The sequence below is a fragment of the Gadus chalcogrammus genome, chromosome 6, assembly GCF_026213295.1.
Source record: "Gadus chalcogrammus isolate NIFS_2021 chromosome 6, NIFS_Gcha_1.0, whole genome shotgun sequence".
NCBI classification, from domain to species: domain Eukaryota; kingdom Metazoa; phylum Chordata; class Actinopteri; order Gadiformes; family Gadidae; genus Gadus; species Gadus chalcogrammus.
In genome coordinates this window covers 24,284,886-24,312,452 of record NC_079417.1, presented here as the reverse complement: position 1 = coordinate 24,312,452, position 27,567 = coordinate 24,284,886, and the positions used below count along the sequence as shown (strand labels likewise).

The window sequence follows — 27,567 nt, the reverse complement described above, 5'->3', positions numbered from 1 at the left end:
AGGACTGCCTGCGGATGGATCCAGCCAAGGTCTCTCCTGTGACCTCCTGGCCGGCCCCGGAAACACAGAAGCAGCTGCAGTGTTTCCTAGGGTTTGCCAACTTCTATCGACGGTTCATCCGAGGCTTTTGTTCCATCGCCTCCCCCCTCTTGGCCCTCACCTCACCCAAGATCCCCTTCCGCTGGTCTGACGAGGCACAAGACTCCTTCAACACCCTCAAGACTCGCTTCACCACCAACCCCATCCTTCAGATCGCCGAACCTGAGCGTCAGTTCATATTGGAGGTGGACGCATCCAGTGTGGGAGTAGGGACGGTCCTTTCCCAGCGCCTTCGACCAGAAGATTCACCCCTGCGCCTTTTTCTCTCGCCGCCTAACCCCCTCTGAGAGAAATTATGATATTGGCAGCAGGGAGCTTCGGGGGCGAAGCTGGCCTTGGAGGAGTGGCGGCACTGGCTAGAGGGTACCAGGGTTCCGTTCGTGGTTTGGACCGATCACCGTAACCTGGAGTATATTCGGTCCGCCAAGAGGCTCAACTCCAGACAGGCCCGCTGGTCACTGTTTTTCGACTTCACCTCGTCCTATCGCCCTGGTTCTCGTAATGTTAAGCCTGATGCTCTCTCCCGACAGTTCCCAGAGTTCCCTGATGAGACGGTTGATCCTCCATCATTGTTCCAGGATCCTGCCTCGTCGCCTCTGTCACCTGGGAGATAGAGGAAAGGGTGCGGGCCGCCACTCTAAATCAGCCTGCCCCCAGTTCCTGTCCCCCTGACCGCCTGTACCCGGCATCCAGCGGACCCGGTACTTCCTACAGCGACGCCTCTGGTGGTTGTCTCTGGGGGAGGATGTCCAGGGCTTCGTCAACGCCTGCCCTGTATGGAACCGGAATAAGACCTCTCGCCGCCCACCAGCCGGCCTCCTGCATCCATTGCCCATCCCCCATCGTCCCTGGTCGCATATCTCCCTGGACTTTGTGACTGGTCTACCTGCGTGCAAAGGCCACACTGTCGTCCTCACCATTGTTGATCAATTTATTTAGCTGGCCCATTTCATTCCCCTTGCTAAACTCCTCTCTGCCAGGAAGACTGCGGAACTGGCCCTCCACCACGTCTTCCGCCTCCGGACTGCCCACTGGTGTCGTTTCTGATCGGGGGCCCCAATTCAAGTCGGTCTTCTGGAGGGAGTTTTGCAGCCTAGTTGGGGCTTCCATCAGCCTGTCTTCCGGCTTCCATCCCCAGTCCAATGGACAGACCGAGAGGTTGAACCAAGATCTGGAGACCACCCTTCGCTACCTGGTGAAAAGCAATCCGGCTTCCTGGTCCGACCAGCCAGTGTGGGTAGAGTATGCGCATAACACCCTCACCTGCTCATCCACAGGCCTCTCTCCATTGCACAAGCTCTCATTCGCCGCTGCAGATGCACCTGGGACCAGGCGCGCACTAGCCTTACCAAATCCGCGGACCGCCTCGCTGCCGCCGCCAACAAGTGCCGTTCACCGGCCCCTGTCTACCATTCTGGCCAGAAGGTCTGGCTCTCCACCCGCGACCTCCACCCGCGAAGTTGGAGTGTCGCAAGCTGTCCCTCAGGTTTGTAGGCCCCTTCCCCATCACTTGTGTCATTAACCCGGAGGCGGTACGCCTTCGGCTACCTAGATCCTTGAGGATCTACCCGACATTCCATGTCTCCAGAGTCAAGCCCGTCCAGGAGAGCCCTCTGGCTCCTCCCGTTCCGCCTCCTCCTCCCCCTCAGCTCGTCGACGGCGGTCCGGTGCACACTGTCCAGCGCCTCCTTCGCCCCCGCCGCCTTGGACGTGGGGTACAGTACCTGGTGGATTGGGAGGGGTACGGTCCGGAGGAGCGCTCCTGGATTCCGGCTCGCTTCATCGTGGATGCCCGTCTCATCTCAGACTTCCACCGGTCTTTAGTTTTCTTTTTTGGGTTAAAATATTTGTGTTGATTATGGCAACGACTAATTACTGAGATTCTATACAAATATTGAGTTAACCACCGGAGGTCATAATTGTACAATGAGAGAAAGATATATATATATATACTGTATATTTATATATATATATACACACAGCAGGCAGTGACCTCCCCTGACCCATGACCTCAGTGTTCTTGGTGAGATGGAGGAAGGATAATCATAACAAAACAAAGAATCACACAAAGAGCTTAGAAAGTTGACCCAGTTTTATTTTGGTATGTTGATTTGAGAGATGGCCGTCTAGCCTGGCTCAGTATTTACACTACTTGTCTGATTCGTCTTGTTCCCCAGCCCTCCTATTCTGCCACTTGCATAGATGAAGGTACGCCATGCCCCGCCCCTATTGGTCCCCCCTGGTGGTGAAGCGAGAGGTTGGACCTGCAGGGAGGAAAACCTAGCAAAGTACTTATGGACAAAAGGATTCTTTGACTTTGCTCTCCAATTGATCAGGATGGGATGTGGTGGGGAAGTTCTAAGGCCGTTGTTGGCCATGGAGACATGGTTCCGTGTGATAACTCTCCACATCAAGGAACAAGTGCAGGCTGGAAGTATTGGGGACTGGTGATCTACTTCCTGAAGCCACGACAGGAAGGAGGTCACCACAGAGGAGGAAGGCTGTTGAATGATGCCACCTTTTTAAAGTGAATAGTTGTTGAGTGACAACACAAACACACACACGCACTCACTCACACACACAGACACACACACACACAGTACTCTATCTGTACAATATTAATGCTAGTATTCATCTGTACAAGCTATTTACAATGAAGATCATGATAGGTGGATTTACAGGAACCTGAGCAGCGAGGGGGGTGTTAGTTCAGCACAGCAGACACAAGCCAAGCAACACAACTACAAGGACAGGTGTAGTCTACATGTGTATTGTACAGGTGTAGTCTACAGATGAATTACACAGGTGTAGTCTACAGGTTAAGGACACAAGTGTAGTCTACAGGTGTATTACATAGGTGTAGTCTACAGCTGAAGTCTACAGATGTATTCTACAGGTGTACTTCACAGGTATAGTCTACAGGTGTATTCTACAAGTGTAGTCTAACGTGTATTCTACAGGTGTAGTCTCCAGGTGTAGGCTACAGGTGTAATCTACGGGTGAAGTCTACAGCTGTAGTACACAGGTGTAGTACAAAGGTGTAATCTACAGGAGTCATCCACATTTGTAATCTACAGGTGTAGTCTGCAGGGGTAGTCTACAGGTGTAGTTCACAGGTGTGTGTGTTCAGAGTGCTCAGAGCCTTGCAGCATTGGAGCGGAGCGTGGACAGAAGGCGTGTCTTGACTCCCCCGCACAGTGGCCAGGTATATTCGATTGTTTGTGTATCTCCATCATGGTGTTCCAATACCACGCTGAGGTCTGGACTCTTGGTGTTGAGGTAGGCAGCGGAAACAGAGGGGTGTTCTTATGAGGGCCAGGTGAGTTTTACTGCCTTTTATAGAGAAGTCTCAATGGAACACAACCTGTCACACACCCAGGGCCTTCTGGATCTGTATACAATTTGCAAAATAAAACAATAATAATGGTTTGCGTCAGCAAGTTTTCCACCCATCCACCCCTCCCTCCCCTCCCTCCCGTTACGCGTACAAACACACAAACTGTACATGGAAAATATCCGGTGTGTCAACCACAACTCCATATTCAATAATACATTAGATAAAACACCATTCAAATAAACATGTGCAGCATTTCTCTCAAAGAAATAAGTAATCAACCAATAAATTAAATTAAATAACAATCATTTCTTCTGGTCCGGTTTAACTCAAAACAGTTTGTCAGTTGGTTGGTTTGAACTTTTACTTTGAAATGCTAGGCCCCTTATAAAATCCCTACCAAGGCAGCAGCAGTTAGTATGCATCAGCGGCCCCTGGTGGCTAAACAAGAAAATAAATGTCTTTGCCTTTTTTTGGAATGGTCCACCTGTTTCATCATGAAAATACACAGAAGTGAAAGAAAACAGAAAAAATGGACGGAGAGGAGGAGAAGGCAAGGAGGACAAGGAGGAAGAAGAAGAGGAGGGGGGAGGAGGAGGAGGGAGAAAGAGGAGGAGGAGCCTGTGTTTAGATTGAACATCGTAGCAGTGTATAGTCTGGTGGATGTGGGGCTGGGCCTAAGCCTTGTAGCAGTTGCTCTGCGTGGTGAGGGCCAGCTGGCCGTTGGGCGCCACCTCACTGGCTTCGTCCTCCAGGAGCCCCGACACGTCGGCGTTTGGCAGGCTGTCGTGGTAGCTGCTGAAGCTGATGTTGTCCTCCTTCAGCTCGATGGTCCAGAACGGCGCATTGAGCTTGCGGTTCTGATACTCCCGGTATGCGTACACCCCGCCCACGAAGCCCAACAGCACCAGTACCACCAGGATGATGACGGCCAGGATGATGACGTTGAACTGGGTCCAAGACACGTCGCTAGGCGCCGTAGTGTTGTCGCTGGGCCACGCCCCTAGAGTACTGGCCACCGTCTGGGTGGACGCGGCCGGCGTGCCCGGGCTGGTGGTGATGGTGGTGTTGTTGTTGCTGTGGGAGGAGGCGGTGGTGGAGGGGTCGGCGAGGGTTGTAGCGGGCGAAGTCATGATGGGAGGGAGCGTGGTGAGAGGCGGGGGGGTGGTCCCGGGATCGGACGCGGCCCGCACGTCTGAGGGAACGAAACAGCAAGTTTAGCATGTGATCAGTACGATGAAGCAGCTGTGATCCTCCTCCGTACCTTCAGTACGTGTGTGTGTACGTACCTGGTTCTCGGGTACAGTTCTGTGCCTGGGCGTTCCCACTGAAGCCCGTTGCGCACAACTGGCACTTATCGCCGGTCGTCACGGGGGAGCAGCCCAAGCAGCGGCCTGTGTCCGGATCGCACATCTGGGGAGGACCGCTGGGGTCTGCATTGCCATGGCACTCACAGGGAAGACACGCCCCCTCCGAGCGGAAGAATCGCGGGGTGCAGGTGAGGCAGCGTGGCCCAGTGTAGCCGGGCAGGCACGCGTCACATACAGCTTGGCCTGCCGAGTCTGGGGGAGAGCGAACGAGAGACGTTAGGAAACAATGAGGAACCACCTAAGTCAGAAGGGATCTTCACATAGGATGGTCAGCTTTTATAACAAGACAAGGGGCTATGTGTGTTTGTGTGATATGTAATGACCAACACTCAACCACTAGGTGGCTCTAGATCATAGCATTCAGACTCAAGATGTAACACACCTATTTATATTGATATGGTAAATATTTTATATTTAATATGGCAATCTAAAAAAATGTCCTAGGCGACACCTACACCCAATTGGTAACTGGGTCTAAGTTGTAAATTATTAAGTAGAATCGTAGATGCTCAATAGACTTTTCTATTAACAATAGACAATTGTATATATATATATATATATATATATATATATATATATATATATATATATATATATATATATATATATATAAAAATAAATATATATAGACATGTATATGATCTAATCAAAGTTTGTATCAGTAGACTGTATCAGTACATTGTTTCCGTAGACTGTATCAGTAGACTGTATATAATCAGTAGACTGTATCATAAGACTCTATTAGTAGACTGTATATAATTAGCAGACAGTATCAGTAGACTGTATCAGAAGACTACATTACTAGAATGTATATAATCAGTAGACAGTATCAGTAGACTATCAGAAGACTGTATTAGTAGACTCAGTAGACAGTATCAGTAGACTGTATAAGAAGACAGTATCAGTAGACAGTGTCAGTAGACAGTGTCAGTAGACAGTATCAGAAGACTGTATCAGTAGACTGTATCACAAGACTGTATCAGTTGGCTGTATATAATCAGTAGACAATATTAGTAGACTGTAACAAAAAGAGTGTATCAGTAGACTGTATATAACCAGTAGACAGTATCAGTAGACTGTATCAGAAGACTGTATCAGTAGAGTGTATCACAAGACTGTATCAGTTGGCTGTATATAATCAGTAGACAATATTAGTAGACTGTAACAAAAAGAGTGTATCAGTAGACTGTATATAACCAGTAGACAGTATCAGTAGACTGTATCAGAAGACTGTATCAGTAGACTGCCTATAATCAGTAGACAGTATCAGTAGACTGTATCAGAAGACTGTATCAGTAGACTGTATATAAACAGTATCAGTAGACTGTATCAGAAGACTGTATCAGTAGATTGTATATAATCAGTAGACCGTATCAGTAGACTGTATCATAACAGAAGACTGTATCAGTAGACTGCATATAATCAGTAAACAGTATCAGTAGACTGTATCAGAACAGAAGACTGTATCAGTAGATTGCATATAATCAGTAGACCGTATCAGTAGACTGTATCAGAAGACTGTATCAGTAGACTGTATCACAAGACTGTATCAGTTGGCAGTATATAATCAGTAGACAATATTAGTAGACTGTAACAAAAATAGTGTATCAGTAGACTGTATATAACCAGTAGACAGTATCAGTAGACTGTATCAGAAGACTGTATCAGTAGATTGTATATAATCAGTAGACCGTATCAGTAGACTGTATCATAACAGAAGACTGTATCAGTAGACTGTATATAATCAGTAAACAGTATCAGTAGACTGTATCAGAACAGAAGACTGTATCAGTAGATTGTATATAATCAGTAGACCGTATCAGTAGACTGTATCAGAAGACTGTATCAGTAGTCTGTATCAGTAGTCTGTCTCAGCAGATGGGGTCTGACCTGCGTGGCAGCGGCCCGTGGTGGAGGTGCTGGAGCAGGGGCAGGGCGAGCAGGACTGGCCCAGCTCCGCGGTGCTGCTCGGCCGATAGAAGTTGGGCTGACATTCCTCACAGTTGACCCCCTGGGTGTTGTTCTTGCAGTTCAGACAAAAACCTAGAGAGAGGGAGACCAGGGTTTAATCTATGTATAGAGATAGGGCGAGGGAATAGTCATCTGCAGACTATCTAAAGTGTTGGAACAGTTGATGCATACGTCAGAAGTGGAGTAGCTAGAGTAATAAATGCAACAGTAGAGCCATAGAAACTAGAAAACAACGTTAGTACAATATGTATTTTTATGAGTTTGTGCTCTGCTTGAAGTAGTATTCATAATGTAATCCTTATTCCATTAATGTTGGGCCCCTTTAACACATTTTGACAGACCTCTTTGATACCCAACCTAATTGTCTACCTACTAAGACATGTTTGTACACTAAATTGTTGCATAATATGGTGTGCGGGCAATCCTCAGAGCAGCAGAACTTTCTTTGGGCAAAGAGACTCAGATGCAAGAAAAACAACAACCGATGAACCACAAACATGAATAACAACGACAAAAGTCTTTTTAACGAAAAACAATAAAGCAACAAAATAAAAAGTAGGGTTAGGCTCCAAGTCCAACCCAGAGCATGTTGGGCAGCAGAGCGGCCCTGGAATATTAAAGATGAACTGAACTGAAATTTGAAGTTTAGTTGATATAACAGATGTATTGTCTGCCTCCTCATTGGTACAATAACAAAAAATGGCTGAACTTACTAAAAGGGATTAAATTGTACGGTGAAAGTGTTACCGGGCGCCGCCATGTTGGATTTCAACAATCAGCTACCTCACTGGCATGGTAACCTACTCCTACTCTGAGGCTCTAGCAGCCATAGCAGGTAATGAGTCAGGCTTTGAGGCTCGCTGAAATGGCTACGGAAAAACAAACAACCAGGTCTACAGGAGGATTATCTTATTGCATTGCCCCTGGCTGCAGAAATGAATTATATAGGGCCAAGGCAGCTGGGGTAATCATACATTTCCACAGGCTACCTTTGAATAGGAAACCAGACCTTAATACATGGCTGGCAGCCTTAAAACTGACTAACCCTCCGATAGCCCCTGTCATGTCCATCTCCACAAGCTAGCACTCCGATCATAAAGTGTATAAACTCTTACTCTGACGATATCACAGATCTATGTTTCCAAGCTGCTAATTAAACCACGGCGGGTCTGTAAACAGAAGTTCAACAAATGTCCCTTTCTACTCACCCTGATGTTCGCCGACTAGCCGATTGCTGATGCAGAGGGAGTTAAAGTCAAAGAAGTAGTTTCATAGTAAGATGTATCTGTGCAATATCCATCTGTGCAATATCCAGCAACATCCACCAGAAAGTAAACCTCCAACATCCACCTTAAGTAAACGTGACACTCGTGATTCCGCCTCGGATCTATGCTCATCCGCGGGTGTATCTCCTAAAGTGCATCTAACATGTCTTTCAGGTCCCGTCCCCCCGGAGACGATTTTTTTCGTGGGACCATGTCTTTAATAACCATGTTATTAGGCAGATAATAAACCATGTAATTTCTTTGATAGGTCCATGGTCGAGAGAGGGTTCACACATACAGATACCTTGGGACAACAATCGATCACAAACTCAACTTCAAAACAAATACTGATATCATCCACTCCAAGTGCCAGCAACGTCTCTTTTTCCTTCGCAAACTCCGCAAACTCCAGGTCCACCAATCCGTTCTGACAGCATTCTACAGATGTTTCATTGAATCCATAATCACCTTTAACATCACCTCCTGGTTCGGAGCACTGTCCAACATCCATAGGAACCCACTAAACAGAATCATCAAACTGAGCAGCAAAATAATTGGACAACAGCAGGAATCCCTCATCAATATATACAACAAAAGGACTAAGCAGAAATCAACACAAATCACCCTTGACATCACACACACTCTACACGGCCACCAGTATTCAGTATCCACTTACCCTCAGGCCGCAGATACAGAGCCCCTACAGTAAGGACAAACAGAGCCCTGTCAAGTTTTGTCCCGGCATCCATAAGACTCTTGAATGGTTTAACCCCTCCTTGAACTGTATCCTCTTGTTTTAATACCTGGAATCGTTTTAAATTATTTATTTATCCTCCACTAAGGAGGTAATAATACTATTTATTTATTAGGCTTAGGCAAAGATTTTTATTTTTATTTTCTGCAGGGCTGATGGTGCATGTTTGCAAGTATGTGCGTGTTTTTCTTTTGTTTATTGTATGTACTGTTGGGTATGGACACACCCTACTGCTCCTCCACATCTGAAGTTCCTAACGGAAAAATAAAGTAATTTGAATTGAATTGAATTGATGGTCCCAGGGTGGTTTCAAATAAAACCGGACCTATGCGGTTTCGGATTCGAAACCGCCTGAAGCGGCGTTGAGTTACAGGTTTTTTTTTGTATTATTTTTGTAGCTTTAAATACAGCCCCTTGGTCAATTTAATTACTAACTGTACATTAAAAAGTATTTCTACTCAATCTAATGGGTTAAACAACTACTATCTGCTCCTCAACTTGAATGTTTTTATACAGCGCGCAGGCTTGATGCTCTCCACTTTTTTTTGTGGAGAACCAGCGCCTTCAATATGTAGGTACTACAGCGTTTGTACAGCTTGTTGCGTCTCCGCAATGAGTCCGTCTTAACGGAGATATTCCTGAAACGCATCAAAGGAAAACGGAGGGGGAAAGGTCGTTTTCGCTATTTATGGGGCGCTCCAGTGTCTCCGCTCGGACGTCCCTTAGCGAGAGCATGGCCACTTCCAAAACCTCTCTCTCGCCGCACAGCATCCGAAATGCCCTAGGCATGGTTATGCAACCTAATCCCACCATTAGATGGTCAAGGTTGAGCGGGACCTCTCGGAAGCAGCACCCATACGCTCAATAGTCACACCCACAATATCCGAAGGTGGAGCTGGAGCCTGAAATTGATCCCTCCCCACTGGGTGGCAGTCGGACACTACAGGCATGTCCCTGGCACAGGCTCAAACGCGTAACCAGCCATATTAAAATCACTATTTTCCGACGTGGAGTGTAGAAGAGTTCACGTGTCTGCAGCAACGACCTAGTCCTATCATGCCAGTGACGTCATCGGCGCTCTAATACAAAAAGACGCATTTTCTTTTGTTGCTAAAAAAAAGTTATATATTGATTTTTTTTATATTTTTTTTCATGTCATTTTTTTTATAATGGTCATAACTAACACGTTATCGATGTTGATTATTTCAGTTCAGTTCATCTTTAACTAGTACTAACTACTACTGTTTGTTTTCACCATTGACAGCCTCTAAGGAGGCCCAGACAAATATTCACCAGTATTTACAGTAGGCTGATAGATTTCAGATAGTAGACTTTAAACCCAGTCGCCCCCATTCTCACAAAAAAAGAAAAGAAAGAGAAAAACTATTTTATACATGTTTCCACAAGTTCAAGCAGCCTGTCAATGTGGGCTCTGGCCACCAGGGGGGGCAGGGCCTCTGTTTGTCTACTGTTCACCCCCTCTAATTACATAAAGAGTTGATGTTGAAGACTGTGTGAAGTATGTGCTTCATTAAATATTCATCATGCATGAGGTACATCAGGGAAGTAGGACATGTGTTTGCGTTCTAGCGTGTGTAATGTAGTGTGTGCTTCCAGAAGTCTTATGCAATGTTTACGCCATAACCACTGAACTACCTCTAAAATAGTCATCCTGAGAATCTTTATTAATATACAAATATTTACTCTTTTTTATTCATGTAAAGTGTATTTCAGCATTTAGAACAGTTGCATAAATACATGTATTATTATAATTAATAACTGTTTTCTTTACATGCCCCGGGTTAGAGAAGGTGCCCTACAGTAACATGTAATCTGTTGTCATTTGGACTGTGAAGTTCCAGAAGGTTATTAAAGTAAATCATTGGCGAATATAGAAAAAACGTAAAAAGACTCGTCATAGCAATGTCAGCATAAGCCGATAATAAAGGTTTTGTTGCCGTTATTTCGACCAATGAGATGCATTGCTGCAGCCTTGGGTGGGGCTGAGACCTTACATCCTAAGATTATACGCAGCAGTTTGTCATCTGGTACTGTAGATTCAGGACATTTCTGTGAATTTATAGGGTTTGTATTTAAGATCAGCTCACTCCATATCAGTTGGAGCTCAGTACAGAGCCTTGGTTTAAGTATAATCTCGACATAACTGACTCAACGTCAAACTTTTCACCAATAAGAACCGGAACTGGAACTGTAATATTCAGATGTGGAAAGAAAGAGAGAGAATGTATATATATTAGGGCTGTAACGATACACCAACTCACGATTCAGTTTGTATCAAGATTTTTGACCCACGGTTCGATACATCCCAAGATTTTTTTAAATTTAAAATGCAGTTTATTTAAACAACACTTATATTACAATTAACTTAATGTAACATTTAGGAACAAATCATTTGGAACACATTGATCAGAAAGAATACTATTAAAGTATAACAAAATGAACAAGAAATGTGCATTTCGCCGGCACAACGCGAAGCATGTGTTCAAAACGCTACCGTGAACCTGTGGATATAAAGGTTTTGATTGTGGGAGGTTCGGTGTGGGAGTTATATCCCCAAACGCGTTTTCAGAACATTCCTTTGGCCAATTAGGAGATAAACAATTTCCTCGTTTATGGCGGCCCCTAATGGCGAAATTTGGACTCGATCCGATGTGTAATTTTGGGTTTTTGGGGATTTTTGATTTTCCAAGTGTAACGTAGCTAATAAACAAATATTCAAAACGCTACCGTTTCGTCATCGACGGTCGAGTCAAAATAGTATTTGAAGCTTTATTTTCGTGTGTGTCTGAAGATGTCGTGTGCAAAGTTTGGTGTCGATTGGTCAAAAAATGTGGGGGGAGTAGGGAAAAAGCAGTTTAGCGGTTTGCTCGAAAAAAAATTATAGACGCAAATGGGCGTGGCCTATGCCAAAAGATCTGTGTGTCTAACGTTTTGGACTGTGGGAGGTTCGGTGTGGGAGTTATAGCCCCAAACGCGTATTCCTTGGTATAGCGCCACCTAGGGACCAGCGTGTCTGGATTTTGTTATCTGAGTAGCGGTGCCGGACCTGGATCTAGTCATGCAATTGGCGTGTGTGCACCATTTACGGTTTGGGCTGTGGTCCCAGTTTTAGGGGGGGTAGTATAATAAACACTACAAAAACAATAGGGATCAAACCTGTTGGCTTGGACCCCTAATAAATAAATAACCAAAGATTGCAGTTGGAGGATGCTTGCAGGTAGGAAAAAAACCTCAACTGGTTTTGTGGTTCAGGCTTATGTATTTGAAAATATTAATGTTAAATAAATAATAGTAATTTGAATAGATTGGTAGCACTAACCGGCGTTCCCACTAGGAAAATCGGTGCTGGTCAAAGTGACTTGCATAGGTTTCGTTTTCGGTCAAATATCCTATTATCGCTTCATATTAGGCTATGTAGCTTAACAATGACATAATCTGGCCGTATAGGATGCAACATGTTGAATAGCCTAACTTTCAAATAGATGGGAAAAAACCCTAACGTCCGATTCGCAATAACGAGGCATAGTGTTACGAGTAGTGCATGTGTGTGCGCGAGAATGGCAGTGTGTGTGTGTGTGTGTGTCTGTACCCAGCCTGTCAATAATCGGTGGTCGCTTCATTCCGACCTATAAGCAGACCAACTGCCCGTCAAAGCACACAAAACACTAGAGACAGGGATCACACAGGCTATTTTCGCGCGCTTGGCCCACTCTGGATAAATGTCGTTCATATCGCATATGAGGACTTTGCAGGCTGTGGAGAAATGCAATCCTCCATAGCCGAGGAGCACTGTCATCCCAGCGAGGGCATCGATAAGAGGAGCGATGTCTATTTAGACAGATTATTAGCAAATTTCAATCTGACAATTTGACCGGAGAGATACAATTTTGTCTGACATTTAATTTTTCTATTACCAGACAATGGAAACCCTGGCGCTAACAGCTCATATCATGTGGCTGGATCTGGACTCGAGGATAATGGGAGTTAGAAAGAGCGTGTCGCGCTTCTGCCTTCTCACACGCGAGACAGGAGAGAGAAGTGAGAAGTGAGAAGTGAGAAGTGAGAAGTGAGAAGTGAGAGAGAGAGAGAGAGAGAGAGAGAGAGAGAGAGAGAGAGAGAGAGAGAGAGAGAGAGAGAGAGAGAGTGTGAGGGGGAGAGAGAGAGCGAGAGAGAGAGCGAGAGCGAGAGCGAGAGCGAGAGACAAGATTTGCTGCAGCACGATATAGACGGATACACTTGAGGAGCGGATCTGGTTGGGGGCCCAGGTCTTACCGGACTGCGGGTGGCAGTAGTTGGTGTGGTTGTTGCACCGGCAGGGTTGACACCCGGTGCTGCTGAAGTGGAAGAATTCAGGGTGGCAGTCGTCACACTTGGGCCCGTACACGCCCCTCTTACACACACACGTCCCTGAGCTGGAAGAGAGCGAGAGAGAGAGAAAAGAAAGTTCAAACAAAATGTGTACCTAGTGAACATAGAACATTACACAGAACACTTGTGAATATAATAAAAAGTACATACTACCAAACACTCACTCACACTCAACCACACACAGCCTGTCTGCCACAAGGAGCAGTGTGGTCTACAGCAGAACAACAGAGGGTCCACAAGTAGTAGTGTGGTCTGCAGCAGAACAAGAGGGGGTCCACAAGGAGTAGTGTGGTCTGCAGCAGAACAAGAGGGGGTCCACAAGGAGTAGTGTGGTCTGCAGCAGAACAAGAGGGGGTCCACAAGGAGTAGTGTGGTCTGCAGCAGAACAAGAGGGGGTCCACAAGGAGTAGTGTGGTCTGCAGCAGAACAAGAGGGGGTCCACAAGGAGTAGTGTGGTCTGCAGCAGAACAAGAGGGGGTCCACAAGGAGTAGTGTGGTCTGCAGCAGAACAAGAGGGGGTCCACAGGGAGTAGTGTGGTCTACAGCAGAACAAGGGGGCTTAGTGTACGGGGCTAATGTGGGCCTGTGAATCCCTTTGAGACTGGAGCTGGGTCTTTATTGCAGCACTATGGGTACAGCTCACTACCTTAATACAAGAAGAGACTCTGAGTTTTACGTAACTCTGTGGTTTTGGCAGTAGGCTTAAAATATCTCAGCTGATGAAGCTTTCAAGAATGTTCTGTGCTGCATCGATACAATGACCCTCAGCTCTACGGCGGCCCACAGAGGACATTTCAACAGTTTGACCTCCACACACACATTCACTCTACGCATTCAAATGAGATGGATCACCCACTGAGGCTAAAGGATAGAAGGATAAAACTAGTTCAGGGTTCTACAGCATCAGTAAGGGTGCTCAAGGCAAACAGGACATAACTAGTTCAGGGTACTACAGAATTAATAATGATGCTAAATTATAGCAGGAATACTAGTTCAGCGTACTAGAATATTAATTATGATGCCAGATCATAACAGTATAATACTAGTTCACGGTACTACAGTATTGATAATTATGGTAAATCATAACAGTATAATACAAGTTCAGGGTCATACAGCATTAATAATTATGGTAAATCATTACAGTATAATACTAGTTCAGGGTCCTACAGTATTAATAATGATGCTAAATGCTAATAGTTCAATGTACTCTGTGATTGGCTGTGGGCCCATGAACACAATGACCTAAATACAACCAATGAGGAGCAACGCCAGGTTGCTCAGCACACAAAGATCTGACTTCACAACCACTGCACTTCATGATGATGAGCAGTGGCCCGGGAGGGGGAGGGGCCTGAGAGAGACCGGGTGGGGGAGGGATCTGAGAGATACCTGGGAGGGGGAGGGGCCTGAGAGAGACCCGGGAGAGGGAGGGGCCTGAGAGATACCCGGGAGGGTGAGGGTCCTGAGAGAGACCTGGGAGAGGGAGGGGCCTGAGAGATACCGGGGAGGGGCCTGAGAGAGACCCGGGAGAGGCAGGGGCCTGAGGGAAACTGGGAGAGGGAGGGGCCTGAGAGAGACCCGGGAGGGGAAGGGGCCCGAGAGAGACCCGGGAGAGGGCCGGGGCGGGGCCAGGTCAACAAAAAAACATAAACTTGTTGACACACATACATACACAGACAAATACACATACAAACAGACACATACCATCAGACATATATATAGACAGATTAAATGATTGCCCTACAAAAAGGATCACACATTTTGAAAACAAAATCATATTTACATTATCAAGTCACTCATTGAACGAATATAAGCAATAGGGCTTCCAGAAACAGGAACCGGATAACAATGAATTATTGACGTGGCACGTGGCAGAAGGGGTGAGGGGGGAGGGGTTGTTGTTGTGTGGGTTGTCGACACGCTCCAGCGGCGCTTCAGCGGCAGCTTTCTCTGCTAGCGCCACACAGCGCTAACTGGGTCAGTGTTACATTGGCGACAACAAGGATTAACCCCCTCCCACGGCGGCTGCTGCCACGGCCACGGCCATACGCTGCTCAGTATGCTTAAGAGACCAACGCCAGAGGGCACAGACTGAACCTCCTCTCCAGCTCCTCCTCCTTCTCCTCCTCTCCACTCCCTCCACCCTCCTACTCCCCACCTTCTCCTCCTCTCTACCTCCTCTCCAGTGACCTCCTCTCTACGTCCTACTCCTCTCCACAGTGAACTCCTCTCTACCTCCTCCTCTCTCCGCAGTGACCACCTCTCTACCTCCTCCTCTCTCAATAGAGACAAAATAGAAACACAATGTTATTCAGTATTCAATAGAAGAAGAGATAGAATAGAAACAGTTTAATTAAGACTCTAGATAAAAAACATTCCTCTGCATAGCAGGTCGAGTTACATTTCTCTGTGTGTCAGTCTGTGTGTGGACAAACCCTAAACAGGAGTGTTTAGCAACAAATAAACATGAGAGCTGTTGGTTTTCACTCACTCACACACACACACACACACACACACACACACACACACACACACACACACACACACACACACACACACACACACACACACACACACACACACACACACACACACACACACACACACACACACACACACACACACACACACACACACACAAGCTAATGCCGGTTGCTCGGCTGATGGCAAAAACAATAACAAAACTAAAAACTACCTGTTGGACCAACTACAATGGTCCAACAGGTCTCTGCAACCAGTGTCAAATTATTTATAACAGCATATTAACTAACCATAACTACCCAAAAATAAAACCTAATGCATGTCTTCTGTTAGAATGTAATGTAATGAATGTAACTAGTGAAACTAGTTCAATATGAAATATCTTGGGGTGCCCGGTGGTTCACCGAGTAGAGGTCCAGTCCTTACCGCAGCGACCCGGGTTTGATTCCTGCCCGTGGGCCTTTGCTGCATGTCTTCCCCTCTCTCTCGTATAGCTTCCTGTTTAACTCTACAATGAAAAGGGTAACATCTTAAAAAAGAAAAAAAATCTCTTATGGTTTCTTCAAAGGCGTAGCCTGGTAGGGATCGTTGTATTCGGTCTTTTGATCATTGTCTCTCATTCTGAAACTTCCAAGCCATCCCTGTATGTATTGTGCTCAGACCCACGCCCTTACTGTATGTATTGTGTTCAGACCCAAGCCCTTACTGTTATGTACTGTGCTCAGACCCAAGCCCTTACTGTATGTTTTGGGTTCCGACCCACGCCCTTACTGTATGTATTGTGTTCAGTCATTTTGATATCGGTGCGTTGTCTATGTTGTAGACGAGAAAGTACCAGACACTACCTCCTTTTGCCTGCTCCTGTACTACTCTCCTGACGGTGACCTGGCTCTACTTTCTTTGTTCGGTTTTTGCCCTTTTTGTCATCAGTGGCCTTGTGCCCTTTGTGTTTTTGCATTTCCTCAGAGTAGCGACTGTAATGACTTAAATGTTTGAAAGTTGTATTGTTTTCTATCTTATATTCATTTAAATCCCATTGTAAGGGATTATTATTAGATTGTCAAAAAAGGCGGCATATAAATGCAATTTGTTATAATCATTATTATTATTGTCATTATTATCATTAAAGTCGCAATGTGTACGATTCAGCCAGTTAGTAGCCAGGAGACTTTCAGAATAAAAAAAAGAAATAACAGAGTTCGGTCAACTCTAACTCGCTGTGCAACTGTGTGACGCATACTAGCGTAGCTTGGCTGGCTGGGCTTTGGGAATGTCAATAGTAAGATTCTTGTAAACAAAGAGAGAGGTAGGGCCATCATTTTAATTTGTAGCATATATCGGTTATAGGATGGGATTGAATGCGTTTTTGCAGCATTCAATTTGTGTTCATAGTCATTTGATGTAAGCCTTGGAGAATATTTTGTTAAATTGTTGGTTTCTTTCTTTTAATTCTGTATTCTGCCTGGGAAACCCAGGTATCCTCTCTGGGTGATAAAGTACATCTAAACTTTCCTACTAGCTTTATTTATTAAATATCAAATGGCTTAAATATCAAATGGATCATTATTAATAATCATGATGGTAGTGATAGTAATTTGATGAATGGTGGTGATGGTATGAGTCCAGCTGTGGAGGAGAGGAAACATCTGGGCCAGGAATCAATATTTTATCGGTCCCCGCCTCACTGGCTCGATAAGGCGCAGTGAAAAATGCATGAGCACCTCAACAGACTGACCCAAATCAATTTTGGATTACGTCTGGGTCAAATTCAGAACTGTAGATCTACTGTATATATATATATATATATATATCAGGATACTCTAGTGGCTAGAGAGTTAGCCCTGCCTGCTCCTTAATGGCATGTCTGTGTACTGTCTAACCCCTACCTGCTCCTTAATGACCTATCTGTGTACTGTCTAACCCCTACCTGCTCCTTAATGACCTATCTGTGTACTGTCTAACCCCTACCTGCTCCTTAATGACATGTCTCTGTACTGTCTACTCTAACCCCTACCTGCTCCTAATGACCTGTCTGTGTACTGTCTAACCCCTACCTGCGCCTTAATGACCTGTCTGTGTACAGGGCAGCTCCTTAATGACCTGTTTCTTTATTAACTGTCTAACCTCTACCTGCTCTATGTTTACAAGAATCACTGTCCAACCTCTACCTGCTCCTTAATGACCTGTTGCTGTACTGTGTAACCCCTATCTGCTCCTTAATGACTTGTCTCTGTACTATGTAACCCCTATCTGCTCCTTAATGACCTGTCTCTCTACTGTCTAACTTGTACCTGCTCCCTAATGACCTGTCACACACACACACACACACACACACACACACACACACACACACACACACACACACACACACACACACACACACACACACACACACACACACACACACACACACACACACACACACACACACACACACACACGCACACACACGCACACACACACACACACACACACACACACAACCTGACTGGGGACTACATTGATAACTATATAGTCCCCCTGACTATATGGTGCCACCAATATGGTGGTGGCACATGGTGAATAAAGTGGAAAAGTGAATCACCAGATTAGGCTTGCTGACAGGCTTAATAAAAATCCTGATTGGCCGAAGAGACATTTACTGCTTCTCTTCATCCAGTCAGATTAGAGAGATAATTGCCCAACGAGATTAAGTGCTTTTCAGCAGAATCTGCTCGAAGCGCCATGGTAACCATAGTGACAAAACCTCCCCCCCCCCAGCCGAGGACTTAGAGGAGATACTCCCCAAATCCTGAGGGCCCTTGCGAAGGAGCCCGGACAAAGATTCTCCTACCAGGGACGGTAGGAGGGTGACAGGTGCTGAAGGGACAGATGCATTTGATGTCATCTTAAATAAGTAAAACTAAAGGGAAGTCAGGTTAAATTGCAAAAAACATAGCAGATTAGTACGGATGTGTTCATCCACTACAACAAAGACAATCCGGTTTAACTACACACGAGTCTGACAAGTGTTTAGAGGAATAGCTGACATTTCCAAAAGAAGGCTATGGTGAATGTCATCTAATTGCTGTGTGTGATGATGATGATGATGATGAAGGTGATGATGATAGACTGAGGAGACTCTACCGGGCTCCTCCCAGTAACAGGTCTAGCAGGTCATTACTGCAGATCCAGACGGCCCTAAACGCACCCCTTGCAGTAGTATTATAGTATTATTATTATCATAGTATTATATAATATGATATGCTATTATAGGAGCCATGAAGAACCAGAGAGGTAGAAGAAAAGAGAGAGCGAGAGAGAGCGAGAGCGAGAGACCTTGTGCTTAGACAGTCCGAGGGGGGATAGCATTACTACTTCTAGTGTGTGTGTGTGTGTGTGTGTGTGTGTATTTCACAGCTAGTGGTCTCTTCCTATACCTCAGCTTTATCAGACCATTTTTTGCTCACATTCCAGGTGGTGGTATCCTGCCCCTGCGACGATCAACAAGTTACTTTCAGCTGTCGCCGCATCACACCTGCAACCATTACAGCTATGGCAGATAAGTTAACTAGTTCACTTGCACCTCTCTGTAACTTTAGTGGTTCTGTGGAATGTCTTACTGATGACCTCAACATTGCCTTGTCTGTTGCCATTGATTCAGTTGCTCCGCACGTAACTAAAAAACGAACATTGAAAAAACCAGCTCCTTGGTTTAATGCAGAAACACGCATTTTGAAGCGAAACTGCAGGATCCTTGAACGTAAATGGCGCTCGGCTAAACTTTAGGTCTTTCATCTTGCTTGGCATAATAGTCTGATCACCTATAAGGGTGCGCTGACTATTGCCAGGAACGCCTACTATTCTAGTATCATTAATTTGAATAGAAATAATCCTAAGTTTCTTTTTGACACGGTGAGGAGTCTCACTCAGAAACAGAATCAGACCGTAGGCTCCTCGATCGTGGCAGGTGAATTCATGGATTTCTTTGAGAATAAGATTCAATCAATTAGAGAAAAAATTGATGCTTGCCGTGCGGCTAATCCTACACATCCTGTGGGGCAGGATGGGGTTCTCCCAAGTAGGATGGTGAACTCTGACGCAACTCTTTTGGAGTTTAAGGCAATTTCTTTGGTGGAACTTGAAAGGGTGATAAAGGCCTCAAAGCCAACAACTTGTATGTTGGATCCTCTCCCTTCCAGGGTTCTTAAGGAACTTCTTCCAACGGTGGGGCCTGTTATCCTCTCGCTTATGAATCTTTCGTTTTCAACGGGAATTGTTCCCTCCAATTTCAAGGCTGCGGTGTTAAAACCGCTACTCAAAAAGCCTGGCCTAGATCCTGAATTAATCAGGAACTATCGGCCTATATCGAATCTGCCCTTCCTGTCCAAGGTACAGGAAAGGATTGTAGCGAAGCAAATTGTTGATTATCTGACCAGGAATAATCTCTTCGAACCTTTCCAGTCGGGGTTCAGGAATTTCCACTCAACTGAAACTGCTATTACAAGAGTTGTAAATGACATCCTTTTAGCTTTGGATAAAAATACAAGCACAATGCTTGTGCTGCTGGACCTCAGCGCTGCGTTTGATACGATCGACCACAGCACTCTTCTTCACCGTCTTGAACACTATGTTGGTTTCGGGGGTACGGCTCTTGGTTGGCTTGAATCGTACCTCACCGATAGAACCCAATTTGTGCTTCATGAGGGTGCAGAATCAAAGCGCGGTAAATTGCGCTTTGGCGTACCACAAGGGTCGGTTCTTGGTCCATTACTTTTTGCAATTTACATGCTTCCCCTGGGTGACGTTATCCGCAGCTTCGGAATTAGTTTCCATTGCTATGCGGATGACACCCAGCTCTACATTCCTGTAGATTCCGGGGACTCGGGCCAGATTCAAAGGGTTGAGTCCTGTCTAGCTGCTGTGAAGGGCTGGATGTCACAAAACTTCCTACAGCTTAATACTGGGAAGACAGAGCTGATGATTATCGGCTCGAAGCGGGACCGGGAAAAGTTTGAGGATGTCTCTCTGTGGTTGGATGGCTTCGCCATCCCACAGAGTGCATCCGTCAAAAATCTTGGTGTCCTGTTTGACCCTCACCTATGCTTTGACCAACATATAAGAAGTATAACTAGAATTGCCTTTTTCCATCTGAGAAACATTGCAAGAATCATACCAATGTTATCCGCAGTTTATGCGGAGACACTGATTCATGCATTTGTTTCGTCAAGACTGGACTATTGCAATGCATTGTTCTCGGGATTACCGAACTCTACCACAAAAAGTCTACAGCTGGTACACAATGCGGCAGCTAGACTGCTGACCAGAACGAGAAAGTTTGATCATATTACACCTATTCTCGCCTCTCTACACTGGCTACCAATAACTTTCAGATCAGACTTTAAGGTGCTATTGTTAACCTATAAAGCCTTGCATGGATTATCTCCATCGTACTTGAAGGACCTGATCATTCCTTATAGTCCTTCTCGGTCTCTTTGGTCTTCGGGAGCTGGCCTTCTTTCACTGCCGAGGGTTAAAAAGAAATCGGCTGGACAGAGAGCGTTTGCCTATCGAGCCCCTTTTTTATGGAATAGGCTGCCATCAGCGATCAGGGAAGCTGACTCTGTGGAGCTATTCAAAGGGAAGCTCAAAACGCACCTCTACAATCTTGCATTTGGAGTGTGAAAACAACTGATGCGAGAGTGAAGACTACTCTGTTTGCTTGTGCTTTTCTTATTACATTATACATTCCCGACATGTACTTTTCCGTTCTAATTCACTATTCTGTCTGTTCTAGCGTGTTGCGGGTACTGGACTGGATGCCTGGACTCTCCTCATGGATAACCGGCCAGAACCCCATCACCATTTTAATATGATGTGCATGTATTTACCTGTATGTCAATTGTGGCACCCATTGCACTCCTGACCATCCCTGGAAGAAGGGATCCCCTACACTGCGTTTCTTCTCAAGATTTCTTCCTTGCTGATTCAAGGGAGTTTTTTCTTGCCCGTGTGGGGGCATGGGTAAAGGGGGGTGTCACAAATATTTGGCCTGTTAAGCCCTTTGAGACTGTAATGGTGATTAAGGGCTATACAAATAAAATTGAATTGAATTGAATTGAATTGTCTGTCTGTCTGTCTGTCTTTCTTCATGTCTGCCTGTCTCTCTGTCTGTCTGTCTTCATGTCTCTCTGTCTGTCTATCTGCCAATCTGTCTGTCTATTTGTCTGCCTGTCTCTCTGTCTCTTTGTCGGACGATCTTGTATGTCTGTCTGTCTGTCTGCCTCTCTCTCCGTCTAGCTGTCTGTCTGTCTGTTTCTCCGTCTGTCTGGCTGTATGCCTGTCTCTCCGTCTATCTATCTGTCTGTTTCTCCAGCTGTCTGTCTGTCTGTTTGCCAATCTCTCTGTCTGTCTGTCTGCCGATCTCAACGTCTGTCTGTCTGCCTGTCTGCCTGTCTCTCTGTCTTGTCGGTCTGTCTAAGAAAATAACGGAATAAAGAGATAACAATTTCCGGCAAATCATTAAAAATTGGTAAAACTTCACAATATCATGAAGCAAAACATGATTCATAACAGACTATCCAACTGTAGTGACATCACAGAAACATCACATTTTACCCAGAGTTTTCATTAGCTCTTCAAATTGTATAACAATATTATCAGTCTTAATTATTATTTTAATGTTATAGTCATTACTAATGTTAGAATATTAATGTTATAGTCTTTACTAATGTTATGATAGTTTACATAATAGTAGTCTTTACTAATGTTTTTTTCATATTATAGTCTTTAGTTATGTTATTATTGTATAGTCTTTACTAGTGTTCTAATCTTAGTCTTAACTAATGTTATAATATTAGACTTTGCTGATGTTATGATGTTATGATGTTATGTTATAATGTTATTGTCTTTGCAAAGTTTATGAATGAAACCTTAAAGGAGACATATTATGGTGTTTCCCAACAAGTAAACATAGTATTTGAGTTCCAGAAAACATGTTTTTGAAGCTGTTTGCTGGAAATAGCTTTTAGGAAAAAAACGTTGACGGCGGCGGTAGCTTGGCGGCAGTTTGGCAGCTCATCTCCGGGACTACAATCCCTTTCTCCTCAATGTCTCCTCCTCCGGACTGGCAGCTCCGGCGGAGAAAGGGCTTGTACTCCCAGAGCTGAGCTGCCGGGCTGCCATCAGAGTTCCCCCCGCCCAGCTCGTCCGCTGGTCCACAAAATCTTAGCTATGCTCTGATTGGAGAAGTTTTCGAAGTTTGTATGCGTGTAGGAGCACCAGAGACCCAAAACAACACCCCAAATCCAAGTAAAGTCCCAGGTTGTTTTCATAATATGTCCCCTTTAACCTAGTGCAACAACGCTGTTTCAAATACTTTGTAAGTCTCTTCACACCAGGGGGACCCAAAATACAATATCTGTGTGTATATGGGACTCAACCCATAGATACTGATCTGTGTATGTTGTTGGGGGATCCAGCTCCAACCGGATGGAAACCCATTTTGGGTCACTTTACCAGAGGCTTGCTTTAGGTAAAGGTGTCTGCAGAGTAAATTACCCAGTAACCAGGTGACCAAGTAACCCAGGAAGCACCTCACCTGTCACAAAGGGGGTCCACAGCCCCGTAGGAGTCGCACTGGCAGGGCAGGCAGCCGCCGGTGCCGTTGGTGAAGTGTCCGTCCTCACAGTCATCACACTGCGGCCCGCTGTAGCCAGACACGCAGGAGCACCGGCCGGTCCGGACGTCACACTCCTCTGGGTCCAGGATGCCCTCGCCACCGGTGCTGCAGTTACACGCCACCTCTGATGCACACACACACACACAGACACAGGGATAACGGACTGTACGATGCCGTACGGGCAAAGCATGTCTGATCATATCTTGAAGAATTGATATGATTGGAACCAGAATATGTTGTGGATCCAATGATGATGATTGTGTGACCCTATTTATTTTGATGCTTTCTAGAAGTACACGCTGATACACACACTATTTAGAGGTGCCCTTACTGGGTCACATGGCAATGATGACACAGGGCTACAGCGCAGTGATGATGTCAGTGTTAATGCATGTAATTATTAACAGTATTGTTGGTTTTTTAATGGTGTAATGTTATATTAACATTACTGTTAATGTTGCAATGCTATTATTACAAATGCTCTGTATTGTTTAGGTTGTAATGTTATTATTAACAATGTTCTTGTATTGAGGTTATGTTATTATTAACAGTAATTATATATTGCTAATGTAGTCATGTTATACTAACCATATTGAAATATTGCTTATGTTGTCATGTCATTATTAACAGTTTTTTTTGTTTTGGTAAGGTCACAATATCCGTCCATGAAGTAGCTCACCTCATATCACAACATTAAGTGTATACCGTTATATTCCAACAGATGTATGGTGAATGTATGTTGTAGATGAGCGGTTGGCAGTCGGCGTGTAGGTGGATGGTGAGCGGAGGTGAGGGGGTGATGGACTGCACACCATCTATTATTCATTACACAGTCAGAGTGGGCGAGTTGTTGGGTGGAGCAGAGTGTGGTGTGCAGTCAGGAGGACTACCCCTTCTCTCCACCCCGCTCCCACCCCACGGAGGAGTGACGGGACAGCAGGAAAACCAAGATGGATTGACAGGGTGGAGTTGACAGGCAGGCTAATGGTGTCATGTGTTTCATTCACACAAATCTTCTCACAACCAATATTTCATTCATGAACACATCCTTTAACGTTCACCCAACTGTGTCTACTGCCTTGTGTTCTTCAGTGGAAATCAAAATGTGTGTATTGTAATAACGGTGTTAATTAGTACAGTAGGCGTCAGAGGGCTGTGTATGTGGCATGTCAGGTTAATCTCATAAAGCTCATTCTTTCTGAAACCAACCCAGCTCATTCCATATTGAGCACCGTGCTGATTACTTTTATGGTCAATAACATCAATAGCCTGTGATCCATGCAAGACAGACAGTGTAATCAGTTGTTTGACCAGAACCTTTGGACAAAACTTTGAACAACAGGATCCTCCCATAGATAATTGCGGCTAGAGCCTAGAGAGACTGTCTGGGACCCAAGACTATCTCCTAGAACCTAGTGAGACCTAGACAAGACAGTTTAATCTAGACGGTGTATTTTATTGACCGTATAGAGACAATGCTTCCCCTGTAACAGAGGGTTTTCAATCCCTTTTCAAATCTCCATTTGAAAGCAGTTGCAAGAGGGCGATACAACAGATGTTTTCTGTTTGACGTTGACAAGAGATGTAGGTAACCCTTTTTGAAACCACCTCCATAGGTGGTGTTGTACGCTACATTCAATCTAGTCTGAAAGAATCTCTGGCGGAAGCGTTGTGTGTGAAGTCATGTGTTTTGCCAGTACTCCAGTCATCAACCAATAGAAAGCAAGACACCATCGAATGCAAATGTTTGATTCCCATCCCTAACAACCAGATTATTAACCATGATTTGAAACATCCATTCCAAAACAATGTTAACTGATACACCAGTTACCACAACTCAGAACCATTCTCGACGATAATGCAGAGCAGGATGTGGTACAAATTTGAAACCCGCAGGTGCGTGTGCATATCAGGCAGGGGTCTCTTGTAAAGAGTCCAATTCCCCCTGCTGCTCACCCGGTCTTTACACGAGGACAGAGTTTTATGTCTCTCTCTTGCTTCCAATTCAAATTCAAAGGGATTTGTTTTCATTGAAACGTACATCTACACTCTCCCTCTCCCTCTCATATGGAAATGACCAGACGCCATTCTTAAATCACTCCGGTCGGCTGTCTGGCAGCCACCAGACCGGTCTGTGTGCTGAGCCGCAGAACCTGTCCTGAGTGGTTGACGTCAGGTGGCGTGCTGTCGTCTGGTATGTGATGACACGTCCCCGGCTCCCATACCTCAGGCTGGCCTCCATGTCAGCCCCATGGCTGACTCCAGAGCTCATGATGTGGGGAGGGGTATAAACACACCTGGGTTCACCTCCGGGACGAACCCTGTGACCAACCCCCCTGAGTTGTGGTATCACCTGGGAGGGGGGGGGACCTCCTATTGCCTCCAGGTGAGGAGGTGAATGTTATTGTAGGTGTGTAGCGGTGAGCAGAACAAAAGGACCCAGCCCGGATCTCTGCAGGGGGGATGGGGGGGACACATCTAAACAAACATGGCTTGCTAACTAGCTCCCTCTCACTCTTCTTCCACTCCTGAGGACGAGGAGTGAGATGGAGCTAGTCAGCAAGCCATGTTCAGACACACACACACACACACACACACACACACACACACACACACACACACACAGACACAGACACAGACACAGACACAGACACAGACACACACACACACACACACACACACACACACACACACACACACACACACACACACACACACACACACACACACTAACAGGATCTGAGGGTTGTGTGTTGGAGAGAGGGAGAGGGGGGGAAGTGAAAGAGACAGAGAGGGAGAGGGGTTTTGCCTGCATGGCCATTTTGTTTAGATGCGTTCCTCTTATTGTTAAAATGATGCTATTAAACACTCCGGTCGGTACTCAGCAGGTGCTCGTGACTCTCCCTTCCTTATAAAAAGCGCTGCCTGTCGCAACACAAAAGGATTAGCATATTCCATTCTGAGGTTGGATATAGAGCAGCACGCAGCTCTCTCCCGGCGCCCCTTCTCCCACATCCACTATGGCTACTAAGCTGTAACGACAATATCTCGACTGTGTGCCAATATATGCTCGGAGACGCGTGTGGTGTAAAGACCCACAGAGCGGCGGGGACTGTGGGCTGCATGACGCGGAGCTGTCAGGGCAGGGAGATTTGGGGCCATTGTTGCGATCTGCTCATTGGGACACTCTCTGCGTCAAAACCCGCGGCCCGTCTCTTCCACACGTCGTCTCTCAGATGTGTTGTTGTGAGGATTGGTTGTGTTGTGTAAACGTCCACCACGGCCCCATGTAGGCCTATACGTATGTATGAACTGAATGGCTCGTCATTTGACAGTAATACACTCACCCTGGCCCTGGTCCTTTGAAGGAACAGACGTGTCGATGTGATCCGTTGACCACGCATCGTTCGCAGTGCGCTGGGGGATCATAGAGACCATCTGCAGCATCTTCTCCGGAGAAAACACGGATGTCTGAGCGTCGGTGGATCTCCTGGCGGCTCCTGGTCTCCGTCTCCAGTCCGACTCCGAGCTGGAGACATGTTGTGAGAAAGGCTCGGTCCCCGGCCGCCTGGACGGGGTTGTGCTGCCGCCGATGTCCTGTGCGCTTAAAGGGGGGCCCGGCGCACGGATGAGTCTTTTTAGAGCCCGCAGGACACCCCAGTCCTCCGGTAGCTGGTGGAGAGAGGTGCCGGGGAGCACCTCGGTCACTGAGGCCGAGCGGAGCCTCCTGGAAAGCGGCGACGCAGAGTCGTAGGAGGCGCTGCGGGGCGCCGCGTCGGTAAAGCCGATAGATCCATACAGAATAAACAGTAACACCCCGGATATGAACATCATTATGGTGGTTCAGCTCTCCATGTAAGCCCTGATATCGGCCAGTCTCAGACTGCCCTTCGTGGACCTGCTGCGGGTGTTCTTCACCATGGATGTCCTGGTGGCTGATGGATGCCCTATGAACCAGACGCGACTCAACAACCTACCTTAGTGGGCCATCTGACCTCCGCCAATTGGAGTCCGTATGCTGGTCTGTGGGCGTTCCCTAACCGTAACCCTGCCCTCTCATTGGAGAAATCTACTGTCTATATTACGATTGATCATTGCAAGTATTTTCCATCTTCCAGAAAATTATAAATAAATTGTTTTTATTTTTGACAACAACGTATATTAAACTTTCGTTTCTAAAAACCCTTACCACATGATGCGTGTATAGGCTGTATACAAACAATGGAGTTCACCTGACGCATAGG

The 27,567-nt window shown here is 45.7% G+C and overlaps 1 protein-coding gene across 1 annotated transcript; it reads right to left on the bottom strand.

Annotated features, from left to right (window-relative positions):
• Positions 1-2,145: 2,145 nt before the first annotated feature.
• Positions 2,146-27,283, bottom strand: si:ch211-158d24.2 (multiple epidermal growth factor-like domains protein 9). The gene is made up of 6 exons (XM_056591694.1): positions 26,671-27,283; positions 23,243-23,447; positions 13,087-13,226; positions 6,694-6,846; positions 4,723-4,995; positions 2,146-4,628 (listed from the first exon to the last, which is right to left on the bottom strand). Exons 1-6 carry the CDS (start codon positions 27,155-27,157, stop codon positions 4,111-4,113), a joined length of 1,776 nt encoding a protein of 591 aa, XP_056447669.1. The 5' UTR covers positions 27,158-27,283; the 3' UTR covers positions 2,146-4,110.
• Between the last annotated feature and the right edge of the window lie 284 nt (positions 27,284-27,567).